The sequence below is a fragment of the Macrotis lagotis genome, chromosome 4 (genome assembly GCF_037893015.1).
Source record: "Macrotis lagotis isolate mMagLag1 chromosome 4, bilby.v1.9.chrom.fasta, whole genome shotgun sequence".
In the NCBI taxonomy this organism is placed as follows: domain Eukaryota; kingdom Metazoa; phylum Chordata; class Mammalia; order Peramelemorphia; family Peramelidae; genus Macrotis; species Macrotis lagotis.
In genome coordinates, this window is record NC_133661.1 from 165,489,557 (window position 1) to 165,505,854 (window position 16,298).

At 34.2% G+C, this 16,298-nt stretch overlaps 1 protein-coding gene across 3 annotated transcripts in view; it reads right to left on the bottom strand.

Moving 5' to 3' along the window:
• Positions 1-16,298, bottom strand: part of MYZAP (myocardial zonula adherens protein) — a 103,379-nt gene that overhangs the window by 63,399 nt on the left and 23,682 nt on the right. For all 3 annotated transcript variants that reach the window (XM_074234580.1, XM_074234579.1, XM_074234581.1), the window contains exons 3-5: positions 8,964-9,119; positions 7,272-7,364; positions 4,977-5,090 (exon numbers count right to left, since the gene is read on the bottom strand). In XM_074234580.1, coding sequence (XP_074090681.1) covers positions 4,977-5,090; positions 7,272-7,364; positions 8,964-9,119 — 363 coding nt within the window. The remainder of the gene's footprint in view (positions 1-4,976; positions 5,091-7,271; positions 7,365-8,963; positions 9,120-16,298) is intronic.

The window sequence follows — 16,298 nt, forward strand, 5'->3', positions numbered from 1 at the left end:
TTCAGTGACAAGACAAAAATCAAGACAACTGGCTGTAACCAGAGATGCAGTAGGTGACCTTGGTCTTTCTAAATTAAGTTCTTTCCCAGGCCTCAGTTTGAGCATTTTCCTGAGTTAAAATCTGGCTTTAGATTCTTACTATATAACCCTGAGCAAGTCACTTAACTCTGTTTCCCTCTGTTTCCTCATCTATAAAATGAGCTAGAAAAGGACAGCAAGAAGTATCTGCCAAGAAAAGCCTTAATGGGGTCATTAAGAGTTGTAAACAGTGGAAATGACTGAACAACAATAATTTGAAGTTGGCTATACACCAGGTCAAGATGGAAAGATTGTGAAAGATAAACCTGCTTAAAATAAAAACAGGCCTCTCAGAGTCAAAAGCCTGAGATGTCAATTGGCAAGTAAATGATAAACATGATTACAAAGCATTAGTCATCAAAACTATCTGGTATTGGCTAAGAAATAGAGTGGTGGATTAATGGAATAGACTAGGTGCAATAGCAGGAAGTGATTATAGTAATCTGCTATTTGATAAAGAGTTCAGCTTTTGGGATAAAAACTGTTGGGAAAATTGAAAGTCAGTATGGCAGAAACTTGAATAAGACCAACACCTCACACCCTATACCAAGATAAGATCAAAATGGATACAGGATTTAGACACTAAAGACAACATTATAAGAAAAATGGGAGATCAAGGAATGGTTTCCCTGTCAGATCTATGGAAAGAGAAGCAGATGACCAAGGAATTTATGGAGAACATCATAAAAAAAAACTAAATAATTTTGATTACATTAAATTAAAAAGGTTTTCCACAGACAAAACTACTGTAACCAAGATGAAAAGAAATGTAGCAAATTGGGAAACAATTTTTACAACTAGTATTTCTGACAAAGGATTCATTTCGAAAATATATAGAGAACTTGAGTCAAATTTATAAAAAAAAAAAACAAGCCATTTCCCATTTGACAAATGGTCAAAGGATATGCAGAGGCAATTTATAGATGAGGAAATCAAAGCAATCCATAGTCATATGAAAAATTGTTCTAAATATTTACTTATTAGAGAAATGCAAATTAAAGCATCTCTGAGGTAGCACCTCACACCTCTCAGGCTGGCCAATATGACCAGAAAGGAAAATCATCATTGTTGGAAGGGATGTGGGAAACCTGGGTCTATACCCTGAAGAGATCATGAAAAAGGGTAAAAACATCACTTGTGCAAAAATATTCATAGCAGCACTGTTTGTGGTGGCAAAGAATTGGAAATTGAGTGAATGTCCATCAACTGGGGAATGGTTCAACAAATTGTGATATGTGTATGTTATGTAGCACTATTGTTCTATTAGAAACCAGGAGGGATGGGAATTCAGGGGAGCCTGGAGGGATTTGCATGAACTGATGCTGAGTAAGATGAGTAAAAGCAGAAGAACATTATTCACCACAATATCACCATGGGGTTGATGATCAATCTTAATGGACTTGCTTATTTCATCATTGCAACAATCAGGGACAATTTTGAGGTATCTGTAATGGAGAATACCATCTGCATCCAGAGAAAGAATTGTGGAGTTTAAACAAAGACCAAAGACTATTACCTTTAATTTTTTTAAAAGTATCTTATTGTTATTTTGCCATCTCTTATATTTTATTTTTTCCCTTAAGGATATGACCTCTCTCTCAAAACATTCAATTTAGATCAATGTATAGCATGGAAACAATGTAAAGACTAACAGACTGTCTTCTGGGGGTGGGGTGGGGGGAAGGAAGTGAGATTAGGAGAAAAATTGTAAAATTCAAAAATAAAATTAAATAAAATTTTTTTAAAATTATAAACATGGTCAACAACCAGGGATCTGGTAAAAGATGAGCACATTATCCCCCTTCCCTAAAGAAAGAGAAAAGGAACTATTTGTATAAAATATAGAAGCTGTTTTTGAGATGGCTAAGAATAGGAAATTGAGGTGATGTCCATCATACTAGGGAATAACTGAACAAGTTGTGAACAAGTGTAATGGATTATTATTGTGCTATAAGAAATGGTGCGCAAGATGATTTCAGAAAAACCTGTAAAAGACTTACTTGAATTGATACCAAATGAAATTATCAGAACCATGAGAACATTGTACACAATATTAGCAATATTGACAGTGAACAACTGTGAATGACTTAGCTAACCTCAGTAATACAGTGATCCAAGACAATCCCAAAGGATTCATGATGAAAATTGTTATATGACTCCAGAAAAAGAACTGATGGCATCTGAAAGCAGATCAAAGCCTACTGTTTTTTCTCTCTATTTCTCCTTTCTCTTTCTTTCTTTCATTTGTTCTTTGAGTTTTCTTCCAAAAATAATTCATAATGAAAATGCTTTACATGCTTGCACATGCATAATCTATATCAGATTGCTTGCCATTTCAGAAAGGAGGATGGGGAGAGAAGGAAGGATAGAATTTGGAACTCAAAACTTTGGAAAAAACAAATGTTAAAATTTGTTTTTCCATGTAATTGGGGAAAAATAAAATATTATTTTAAAAAAGAGAATCATATAAAAGTTCACCACAGAATAATAACTCAGCTCAGTGCAGCTGATCCCCTAAACTGCCAGGTAGTTAAATGCATTCTGGGAAGGTAAGAAAAGCCTTAGTCTATAAAGGAAAAGAGGAGGAAAAACCATGAAGATGAATTAATAAACTAGTATTCACCCTGGAAACTCCCTCGAAATTTCCCCCAAAGGGAAATTATATTCTCCAGAAGGGTTCAGAAAGAATATAGAGACAAGCTGCACCCCCATTTATAAATTCTTCTTCCACTTTTGTTCAGCTGTTTCGGGTATGCCTGACTCTTTGGAATCCCATTTGGGGTTTTCTTGGCTAAGATATTGGAGTTATTTGTCACTTCCTCCTACATCCCCCCCATAAATCCATTTAAATAACTGACAAAGAAACCTCTTCCCATGAGCCCCTTGACAAATGTCTACTGCTATAACCAGTGATAGACAGCTCATCCTCATCATTTTATAAAGGTCCAAAACTGGTTCTTTTTTTAATATTTAAGGCAATGGGGTTAAGTGACTTGCCCAAGGTCACACAGCTAGGCCATTATTAAGTGCCTGAGGTAAGATTTGAACTCAAGTTCTCCTGACCCCAGGAATGGTGCTTTATCCACTGCACCTCTTAGCTGCCCCCCTCAAAGCTGATTCTTTACAGAAGGTTCAGCCATCTCTTGACATTTTTAAAAATCATTTCAGCACAAAAATCTGTGAACTGGAAGATCAGAAGACCTAGGCTCTATTACCAACTTAACCACTATATCACTACACAGCCTCCTTGAATGAGGCATTTCCCCTCTTTGGGGTCTCTGTTCCCTCAACTGCAAAATAATGGGGTTGAATAAAATGATCCCTCAGGTCTTCTGGCTCTAATCATCTATGGCCCTACATCCTTATAATTGCGGGTTCTCTAGCCAGGGGCCATCCCAGTTAAACCCAAATCGTAAGATGAGGCTCACCTAGGCCAGTCATCAGATGTTTTATGACCAGCTTTGTTTTCAGTGTAACTTTGATTTTCTGCTACGCTTAGGATCTGTACCTCATGTTAAATGCAGTTGGTCCCAGGCTTCCCACACCAATGATTTTCTAAATGAATTAATAGAAACCACATGGGATAGGGCAAGAGTATGGGACTTAGAATACTTTCTGAACCTCAACTTCCTCATCAATAAAATGGGAATAATATCTGCCTTACCGACCTCTTGTAATTGCTATGAGGTTTATCAAATGAGATGGTAAATATGAGTGTACTTTATAAATGATGAAATATGCTATTATTATTTATGATTTCTGTTTCTCAAATGGACCTGTGGTCTTAGTGACCTAGTTATTTCCTCCATTGACACCGACCTTTGCTTGCCTACCAACTGGGTCTCTGACTCCTGCAGTCCCATTAGTTTGTCATAGGAAATCCCCCCAACACACTGGATATTGTCTTCCCTTTCCTTTGCCATCGTAAGGATAGTAATGTGGAATATAGACTGATTGTCCCTTGATTCTACCATGTAACAAACCCATCTCCTTTTTGTTCATATTTGTTTATAAAATACAAATAAAATATATATCAAATACATATGTGGCCATATATATTTTATATTAATAATAATCATAATGGGTACAAAAAAACTTTTAACTAGCCATGCTGCTATACTCCACTATTCACCTCCAAGCTGGCACACTGTCTCCTGGGATGGGACCCTCTGTTGCTGATCAATGAGTGTACAACATATTTAAATATCCTCAGATCCACCATGAAACAGACCATTCATCATTTGGCTATTATTCCTCTTATACCACCTTATGCATACACTTTCCTCACTGCTTTCTACCTCTTGCTCTAAGAACAATAATCAAATCAACATTGCCATTTATAGACAGGATATATTCATCCATTGTTCTACAATTCCATTCATCATTCCAAAATACCCAGCCCTGGACACCACTATTCTTTATGATAGTCTTCTCCTATTAGAATGTAAGTTCCTTGAGGGTAGAAACAATTATGTTTTTTTCCTTAGCATTTAGCACAAAGCAAGAACTTCATGAATTCTTTTTCATTTATTCATTCTTTCATTTATTTGTTCATTTATACTTTTCTATAAATCAAATATCGTGTTCTCAATTAGATTTGATTATCTGTATTAAAAATAGAGAAATCCTTTGTTACACTGATATTGAAGGATGCAACTACTAAAGTATATGCAACTTTTATCATATCAGTTATATTTGGCAAGGGATGTGATTTGACCCATGTTTAATAAGGTTCTATTTTAATAACACTTCATATTGCTGATGCATGGTGAAACATGAAAACACCATCTAGAATAAGATTGTGTAATGTTCCCTCAAGTCTCATTTTTAAACCTTTCTAAAAAGTTGGAATGTGGCCATTCTGGACCACTGTGAACAAAGAGTACACAATAACATACCTGTAAGCCAATGGAGTCTGAAGCCAAAGAGGAGTTCATGTCATTAAAACTATCCAAGGCTGAAGACTGAGTTTCTATGTGATTCTGTAGATAGTCCTGTTGAGCGTTGGAAACCTGAACAGAAGGAGGAGAGCATTATGCAAAACCCACATACATAGACACACTCTAAACTCAGTTGTCTTAGATGTTTTAATCAAGCTCATCAAGAATTCAGAGAATATATTGAAAGACAACAATCAGATATCAGGAGAATAGAACTTCAGAGGTTGTATATACCTATAAAAGTCAAACCGTAAAATTTCATGTTCTTCCCAAACAATGACTAGTTTGTTTAGACATAGAGTAAAGAGGATGCCTTCTACCCTGATTGGCTAATTCATTTAGAAAATGCTCACCCTTTGAGTCAAAAGAATGTTCTCAACTTTGATCTCAGTTGCTTCTCCTATGTCTACTTTTAAAGTCCTCCAAGAAAGCTAGAGTGCCTTCTTTTTGTATCCCTATACATATCACAAACATTGGGCAAAGCCAATGTTCAAGTAGGCAAGATGAAAGTGTATTTGAAAAGCCCTTTCTTAAAATTCTTCTAAAGACCCAGATTTTGAACTGGCATAATTTAGCAGAATAATTTCTCTAGTGTTAATTAACTCATATCCCATTCTCTGAAAGGAGGGGAAAGTCAACTTACAAACAAAAAAAATCTAAGTCGCTAAGACCAGCTACTTTCTCTAGAGGGCCCCATAAAACTCATGCATGCACAACAAAGAGAGATCATAGTTGTGTTCAGAAACAGGTTAATTCACAAAGCAGTGAAAGTCAATGAGCAAATTCATTAACTAACTTAATAAAATATTGATTGATCCTACATAATAAGAACCTAGCTTTTACCATATTTAGTTACATTTAGTAAGGGAAATTATTTGATCCATGGTGTAAATGGGGTTTTATTTCAATAACACTTCATATTACTTAGGCATGGTGGGTCCCACAACTTTCTTCTTTTGTCATTAAATTTAATGTTGGTAATGCTATCACAAATATTATATTATTAAGAGTATTATTCTCAACTATTTGTTTTTGTCTTTACCACCATCCAAATTTAATGACAAAAGAAGGAATCAGTGGGGTTCATCTTGCTTCAATAAGATGAAGTGTTTTTGAAATAAAACCCTATTACAAAATAGTCTGTTTCATTAGACACTGTGGTGGTTGCAAAATGAGTACATTATAACATGGTGCCTGCTTATGGACTGACTCTGCTATGACTATTTCTACTGCTCCTACCAAGAATAATGATGGTAATGATAGTATTTATACAATGCTTTAGGGTTTGCAAGCTCTTAAAAAAACATTTTATCATTCTATCCTCACAACAATCCTTTGAGGCACTTGCTATTAATATCCCCATTTTACAGATGAGGAACTGAGACAGACAGAGGATAAGTGACTTGTCCAAGGTTACAGAATTAGTAAATGTCTGAGGCTGGATTTGAACACAAGTACAGACTCGGGACTCGATATGCTATGCCAATATTTTTGCTGGCAAGACTACAAAACCTGAAACAATTAGCAAGCAATTTACATAACCATGTACAAAATTATGTGATACTGATCACAAGTACTCTCAGAATTTAAGAAGACCTCATTATAGAGGAGTAGTTAGGGAAGGCCTATTGAAAGAGGAAGATGATGATTTAATACTTAAAAGTCTTTTAATTCAAACAGGTATGATAAGGGTGGTAGTGATATAGTCACAGGAAATAAAGGCTAATAAAGAAACAATGTGTAAATGTTAAGAGTTTTGCTTGTGTTTCTACTATCAAATCATCTATTTAGACTAAAATCTTTTGCCATGATTAGTGGCTATGAGTGAAAGTTTGTGAGTTTAGTGACTATGAGTGAAAGTTGAATTCATCTTTCCATAGAAATGTTTGAATTTCACTATTCAATTTCCCAAAATATTCATATATCAACATTTTTCATTAAGATACTGAATTTCCGTTGAATGTTATATGCTTTTAGTTCTTCCATACTTGGATTCAGTCACACACAAAAGGGAGCTATAGGTTAAAAAAAAAAGTAAGTATTTAAAATTTGGATCTTTAAAAAAACAATAAATTATATTTCTCACTTCAAAAAGAATACTTGAACATTTTCTATAGTTAACTTCCTCTAGCATAATTTAAAATGTTTCAATTCACAAATACTGATAGTCCCAAAACTTCTCAAATACATCTTTGCTAGAAATGAAGCCTGCATACAAGAGAATGAGACCAAAAGAATGAGACCTTTACTTACTCTCAATTCTTTGGTAAGTAGTTGAATTTTCTGCCTCATTTCATCGTAGTTACCATAGATTTGTTTTCTGACTTTTTCCAGTGTGGCTCTCACCTGTAGTGCAACGAAGATGCTAAATAAATATCACGTAAACATTTTAAGAAACCACATTCCTAAGAACAAAAACAACTTGGAAAAGGAAGCCTAGAAAATCTCATATGTAACCTGGTAATATACCTTAGGCATTTTCATTCCATCAACTCTCACTTATTTTTTTGCTCATTTGAAAAGAGCAAGAATCATGTATTGTCAAAGTCTATTGTTTCATCTATAAGAAAATAAATACAAAAAGCATAGCCTTCCATTTAAAGAAGGAATATCTTTCTTTCAATGTTAGGATATTATATCGCTCTTAATATCCCCTTTATTTAGAGAGGAGGTTAGATAGGGAGTAAAAATGAAGGTTTTATGATGAAAAAGTCTACCTACTTCCTGATAGTAAAGTAAAAATGGTTTTAGACAATGAATAAGGATATTTGTTTTATTTAACTATTACATGCCTATAACAGGGTTTTTTGCCCTTGCTTTCTCAAGAACAAGAGTTCTGGGAAGGAGAGAAAGCAGATCTTTTTTTAAAAAACTGAGGCTTTTTAAAAGTGGTTTTTAGAGCCTCACAAGGTAGCAGAAGGTATAGCAACCCTTGCTCTCATTTCAGAATGACTAAACAAGAGGTTAGTCAACACTGACTTTGAACCTGAATTAGAACTTAAGTGAGTAGACAGAATGTTATCAGTTCTGATAAGAAAATTAATTTTGACTCATTATGACATGGAAGGTCATGGTGGACTAGAACATTTTGATACTGGCAGTTCTGAATCAATCATGCCAGCTGTGCTCCGCTTCATACATCAAATTCCTATGACCTTTGACTTGATTTTTGTCCCTTCTCTTCCATTTGTCTCTGAATATTTGAAAAGAAATTCTGAAATATTTAGGAGACCTGAATAAGTAAAAGCAGTGTTTCTTCTGAAAAAAATCCAATGTGTGAAACTCCTTTGTATGAGTTCCAATATTAACATTGCTAGGTGTATTAAAATTTGCAAAGTGTGTAATACATTTCTTATCTGATCCTCACAAGAAATAAGTACTATTATTTTTTTCATTTTACAGATTCAAAACTTATTTAGACAGAGAAATTAAGAGATTTGCCTGGTAGGCAAAGCATGTATGACTTTTCCTCATAACAAATAGAAAAACAAGGCTACACAGTCAAGCTCAACCAAGAGAACCAAAAAATGCATCCTCTTCAGAAAGATTACAAAAACAAACCTAAGGCAAATCAAAATAACTTCTATCTCCTATTTGTTATCAATCTAGTATTGACCATGGGATCATGCATGTCCCAGATACAATCTCAGTTAAATTTGGTGAACAAAAACACTCCAGAAAACCCAGATATCCCATTGGTTGTTTTTTCCTAGAACTGCTTAGCATAATAGAAATTTTTTTAAAACAATATCTTAAGAATCACTTTGATTCTACCAAAGGTTAACTTTATGCTGTGAGAACCACCCCTATGCTCTAGCCATGACAATAACATGAAAATTTAGAGAATGTTCTCTGACAAAATTTTCTTAAATGATATGTGGCAGCCTGTCAGCAATCCCCACAAAGGAACAAGAGTCAGGAAAAAAAATCTTTAAAGTATCTCACATCTTTGATGTAGTTCATTTCTTCTTTCAGCTGATTGGTGGACCAACCATATACCACCATTTCTTTCTGTTGGTTTTGGTCAGATCTTCGAACCACACCATAAACCACACCTTGGGGGAGTTTCTTGGTAGATTCTCCATTGAATAAATCAGGATTCTACAAAAAAGAAAAATGGTTAATTGTTAAAAAAATACTATGGGCGTTAGTAATAACAAATTAAAATAGGTAAATAATAAAACTTCAGGAAAGCATTCATTCTTATTCATATACTTTTTTGCCATTTGCACTTAAGAACAAAATAAAATGAATCCTCGATCCAAATCACATATACTTGTTGTTGAGCAGTCGCTTTAGTCATGTCTGACTCTTCATTACTCCTTTAGGGATTTGTTGCCAAAGACACTGAAGTGGTTGTCATTTCGTTCTCTAGCCAGTTTTACAGATGAGAAAACTGAGGCAAACAGGATTAAGTGCTTGCCCAGGGTCAATCAACTAGTAAATGTCTGAGGTTAGAGTTGAACTCAGAAAGAGAAGTCTTCCTGACTTTGTCCACTGGGACACTTACTTGCCCTCACATATACCATTCTCACTCAAATCCACCTCTCTCCCATGGCTCCCAGTGAGCTTACAGAATCAAATACTGCATCACAGATTTAAACTATCTCCAAAGAGATGTGAAAAGGCACCATTTATGCAGAAGTATAAGACTATGACTATAGTATCTCCATTCAATATCAGCTTTTTTTTACATGTTGTTTAGTTTTGCTGAACTGGTTTCTCTCATTTTATTCTTTGTTATAAGGAATGACTTTCTAGAAGAGAAAAGGATATTTTGGGAGATATAGGTGATAAACAAAAGATACGTCAAGTGAGTTTTAAGGCAGGATTTGAACACAGTTTTTCTTGATTCCAATCCAAAATCCTATAAAAACTATATCACATTAAAATATTATTTGATCCTTTATGGGATCAATGATCTGTGAGTAGGATTTGGTGAAGAAAGCCTTCCAGAGAAGAAGAAAAAATCATTTATTTGATATTTTCCCAAGTTGGTCCCACTAACATAAACATTACTTCTGATATGCACTAGCTATGTGACAGTGAAGTTGACCTAACATGAACATGAATATATCTGAAATCATGTCCTTTCCATCATAAATTTTTAATTTAAATTATTGAAACCAATTTTTAATTTAAAAACAATATTCAATTAAAATTTAAATTTTTAATTTAAAAAGAATTAAAAAGAAAAGAATTTTCTATTTCTTCTCCCCCCTCCTTCCCCTGCTAGAAATATATAATAGCAAGAATATAAGACATGTATCAAAAGAAGTTTCTGGAGGCATGTCCTGAAAATTTGTTCTTCATCCTATGAAAATTAATATTTTTATTAAATTTTTAATAAATTTTTTTTACATGAATGGTATTTTTATCAAATTTGCTAATGTCATGAGAACTGAAGGACAGCTATTATAATAGGATCCAAAAAAAAGATTTCAATAGGCTAGAATGGTAGGATGAATCTTTAATAAGAGAAAACAACATGGAAAAATGTTTTAAAATTCAACCTCACAAATATCTAGGGGTTTGGAATTTGAGTCCACTGTGAGAAAACATGGCAAACAAAAAAAAAGCATAAATAAAACTAAAATGTCCAGAATTAGAGGTATTTTATTTTAGTTATCCTGAGCCCTGCTCAAATCCCATCTGAAGAATTAAGTATAACACTTTGGGAAGGACACAGACAGATTAGAGAGTATTCATAGAAAGTGACAAGAATAGTAGGAGAACTAGAGACTATTTGAATAACTAGGGTCTTCAATATGGAAAAATATTATTGGCATAGAATATTTGGACTGCAACAAAGAAATGGGATTAGACCTATTCAGGGCAAAGGCCCTTGAAAACAAAACTAGTAGCAATGGATAGAAATCGCTTTAAGACATTTTGGAAAAAAAAAATCTTTCTCTTAAGAGTGGTAAAGGCTATCTCGGGAAGTAGAAAGTTTCATATTACTAAGAATCCTCAAACCATAGTTGAAAGTTCACTTGTCAGGGATTTCAGAGGGAATTTCTATTCAAGGCTCTCTTGAATTAAGTGACCTGAATTTTCTTCCAATTCTTAGTAGATTCCAAAATCCAAATGACTTCAGAATGAAGTCTATCAGAGATTTCTACCACCCCCCATTTTAAAATACCTGAAAGTCTAGTGTATTTAAATTAGTAGCATTACTGTGTGTTATACAAGCAGACTTATATTAGTCATTATTATAAGAGCACAGGAACCAAACATTTATGGATTTCTGATCATATGGTCCTCTATTGAAAAAACTTGCATTTCCCTGGAATAGGGGTTTACTACAAGTGGCTTTTAATTTTGATAAATTCTACCTATTATGTAACTCTAGAAATCTCTTGCTCTTTTTTAAATGCTTTATTTTTGCCTTATGTCTTTATATCAAATTATTTCATGATATACCTCCCCAAATGGGGTTATTCCTCTGAATTCCCCAATGGAATTCTACCTTGCAACAGAAATACAATTAAAAAAAACCCAATGCACCAAGGGATCACACATGAGAACAAATAGTATTCTGTCCTTAAAGTTTGCCCACTTCTCTCCCAAGAGTAGGAATGTGAGTTTCTGTAGCTGTTCTTCAGTACCATCACAAACATTGAAATTAATCCAAATTCACTTGCCTTTGACCAAGGAAAGGTGCTTGAGACCTGCCTCCAAATATCTCTAAGGATACCTGCACCTCATATTCTTGTTCTTATATATTTTAATAGGACAAGAGGAAATCAATAATTCTTTTAACTGCAATATGGAAAAAAATAAACTTTCATTATTTTAATTCAACACAAGTTTTTTGGAGAGTTTTTAACATAATGCGTAGTACAAATTAGGTAATAAATGCTTATTACTTTCCCTTATCTTGGTACTCATTTACATTCTTGGGGTTTTCATATTGTTTTCTGGTACTGTATTCTTCACATGACACTGATCCATGCAAGTTTTCTTGTTTGTCTAAATTTCCTCCTTTATGACATTATATCCACAAACCGTGAATTATTTATCTGTTCCTGAATCTAGTGGAACCAACTTGGTTTCTGATTTTGTACAACTGCACAACATCCTTCTATAAGTATCTTTGGTATGTATAGGCTCTTTCTGTTTTTTATCTCCTTGAGTCATATGCCTAGTGAGAATGCTAGGTCAAAAGGTTTATTGATTTTTCTTGCATAGTTCCAAGTTGCTGTCCAGAATGACTGAACCAAATTCACAAGAGAATTTTAGAGTATTTATCTCCTATAGCCATGCCACCATTGACTTTTTCCAACTTTTATGCTTGTTGCTAAATGCTTCCTAAATTGGACTGAATTTTCACATCTTTCCATTTTTATAGGTGTAAGGTAAAACCTCCTTCAATTTGCTTTTCTCTTATTGGTGATTTGATGTATTTTTGAATTTGGTTGTTGACTATTTTGAAAATAAGACATGCAAACTGTTCACATTCTTTGACCTACAGGGCAAACTGGTCAATTTTCCAACCTACAGACACAAAACTTGAATGTCTGTGGAATCTAATGATTAAGAAATGGACATTCCCAAATGACAACACATAATTAGGAAGAGGAAAAATCTAAGATGGAACTCCCAATGAAATTTCACATTCCAGGAAGTGAAAAGCAGTTCTTTTAGTCACATACCCCACCTAGTTCCTGAAAAACAAGCTTGATGGCATAAAACCTCTGACCAATTTAATTTTTATAAAGAGAAGGCATTTAATGGTCTGTTGATTTGCATACATTTACAGTAACACCAATACAGAGAAGTTTGTCTGCAACAACTAGGAACTAATTTAGTTTTGTTTCGATAAGACTACCTCCAAATGTGGGGAATTCAAATATAAAAACAAATCAGACATAACTCCAGATCAGAAGTCCATAAACTTTTTTTTTAAAACATGTCTATAACTATTTCAATATAATTGGTTTTCTTTATAATCTCATGCATTATATTTTATGCATTTAAAAACATAATTCTCAGAAAGGGACCATAGGTTTCACCAGACTTCCAAAGGGGACCAAAAAAAGGTCAGGAATCAGTCATTGTTCTGATTCCAGAAGACAAGTGATGAAGAATGCTACCCACCTCTTCTTGTCAGAGGGATGAGTCACTAATATGGGGAATAGCATATATAGAGAAATGATTAATATTTGCTTGATTATGCTTATTTATTATGAGTGCTTTACCTTTTTCTAGTTGGAAAAGTAGGAAGGAAGAAAAAATAATAAATTAATAAATAATATATAATAATATAATAATAAATAAAAAAATAAAATTTAGTTTAAAAAAAAGAATCCTTGCTCTAGATGGACAAACTGTAGAACTTTAGAAAAGGAAGGAATCTTAGAGATAAACTAATCCAAATTCTCATGTTGCCAATGAGGAATACTTGGACCAGGAAAGTTAAATAATTTTCCCAAACCCACAATGATTTCAGGAACAGAAAGGGCATTATCACAGGAAGGGACTTCTTGGGGAAGAGTTTGCAGGTCTGTGATAAGGAAAAAGACAAAATTTTAAAGGTAAAGAAGTAGTGAAGAATGGGGACTAATTGACTAAGCATTTAGCCAAGTATTCAAAAACAATAGTGGTAGCAACTGCTTTTACTGGACTATAACTCCTCCTCTCAGATGTGTTGATTTGTCTGATTCTTAGGCCCTTAAGATTAAAGCACAGACGGCTAAATTTACCATAATCAATAAACACCTAGTTGATAAAGATCATCACAAAATATTTTAGATGTTGCAAAATAATAATGAGTCACATTTATAGTCTTGCCTCATATCAACCCTGTGAGTTAGGTCATATAAGTATTATTAATTCTCATTTTACAGATGAGTCAACTGAGGCTCAGAATAATTATCCTACAGTCTCATAGCCATCAAATAGCAGAACCTAAATTCCAAACCCAATCTTCTGGCAACTTGGTGGTGCAGTGGGTAGAACTCTGAACCTGGAATCAGGAAAATCTCCAGTCAAATCCAGCTTCAGACACCAGTAGCATGATCCTGGCAAGGCACTTAACCTCTGCCTGGCTCAGTTTCTTCATCTGTAAAAGGAGAATACTACTACCAAGATTGTTGTGAGGATTAATAGAAATAATATTTGTAAAGAATTTTGCAAATGTTAGTGTTGTACAGATGTTGTCATCATTAATATTATTATTGCCATTGTTTTCAATCCAGTGTTCCTTCAACCACATTTCAATGACTCTTTATTCCAACTAGGAGCAAAGGACTATCTTTGTTTCCCCAAATTCCAACATACCCACGAAGCTGCTAATGATACTGAGATAAATACTTTTAAAATGAGAGTTATAATAAATATATGTGATAAAAATGTGTAGTTTTCAACAACAAAGAATGAGAAGGAACTAGGAGGACATAAATGAATTTCATTAACTCTGAACAAACTGTGTTCAAATCAATACCAGCTTTGTACAGTAAAACTCTAAAGAAGTTATGGATTAGCTACCCCATGCCATCTATTCAAATTTTAAGTCCTACCAATAGGCCTATAATTTTCTATTTCCTGCCTAACACATTTTTCCTTTAAGAAGTGTTTAGTAGCACATGTCTTTTAAAAGATCTTTAAAATGGTTCACAAAAGGAATTAGGAGGTTATAAAAAAAGCTACCCAAAATTGAACTCTAAATTCCTAATTTTATATTTTATAGAGTAATCTTTGCCCTCATACCCTCAACAAGGTATGAATTCATGAGGCCCAAGCTATGCCCTAATATCCATTCTAGCAACTCTATACTTGTCTACTGATCCATCTCATGGATATAAAACACCCCTAATTTATGAAGTAATAAACAAAAGCTTTGATGGAATATTAACTTGTTTGATACCCCTATAGGGATAGCATTCTTAGAGGCTGGATGACTGGTTCAGGAAAGTTTAGTCAGAAATCCTGTCCAAGAATGATCTTCATGATACTTTTGCTTTATAACATTCCATCCTGGCCTTCCTTCATCTCTGAGGCAACTCAGTCAAACTCCTAATAAACTATATTTATATAGTGGTCATCTGTATGAAGGAACAGGGTTTGGGAAATATTTTGGGAACTCTAGCTTAAACTGTGAGAGCCAGCTCTCATCTCTATGCTGTGAACAATATATTTGCAAAGTCAGCTATGAGGTAAGTCAAATTCTTCCCTCTTTTATTTCCTTCTCTTATCCCTTACTCAGCGGCATGGAATGGTACCAAAAAAATGAACTTAGAGACAAAGGGCATGAGTTCAAATATCAGTTCTTCCACTTACAAACTGCAACAAGTCATTTAAAATCTCTGAAACTTAGGGTCTTAATTTTCATGTCTGTAAAAAAAAAAATGAGAGATCTAAACAGATAACTTCTAAGATTCCTTTTCCAGCCTCTGTGAACCCCTCAACCAATTAAATAATGTTCAAAACATCTCACAATGAAGATCTAGGAGTAGAAGTAACATCTTGCCTCTCTACTAATTATTGCCATAGCAAGAAAGGCAAACTGGTAAACTATCACTAACACTTATCAGAGATGGAATGTTCCCCAAATGTGAGGGATGGTGATTTTTGTGGTGTCTCCTACAAGTTGAGTCAGTCTGCAGACCAGAATTAAGACTCAGACTTCTCAGAGGTATCTTCAGCACCCAGTGTTTCTAATCCATGAGGTCTCTGCTGGGTTAAAAAAAAATCTTTCAAAAATATTTTTAGAATATATAACTTTGATTCACAGGCTGCTACAGGCTTACCATCAAATTAACCATTTAGAGAGCATCTGCTACTGGAAAGTAGATAGGAGGACTTGATTAGGCCAGGCCTGCTTTACCTGCAAGGCCCTTTTGAAATCCCTATATTAACTCATCATTCTCTTTCTCTACTAAAATCTTATTTGGATGCTACTCATGTGACAAAAACAATTCCAGGTTTTTAATGGCCTTACCAACAGAAAACATAATCTGACAAGTTTTATCAAATTGAAAAGTTCTATATATATATATATATATATATAGACTCAGAATTAGTTTCCCAACTATTAACTATAGACTAATCTAGCTAGCATATGAGTAGAAAAGTTAGCCACCTTCACTGGAAGATGCTCAATTTTCTCTCTGCAGCAACTGAGGGTGGATTTGGCACTGGCCTTGCAAAAGGAAGGTCTGGATTTATTTTCTACCTTAAGGTACCTATCAGCTAATTAGAAACCATAAGCAAATCTAAGACATTAACCTCAGTTTTCTCAGCTGTAAAAACAAGGGGTTTGGATTCTAGAGTAATTTG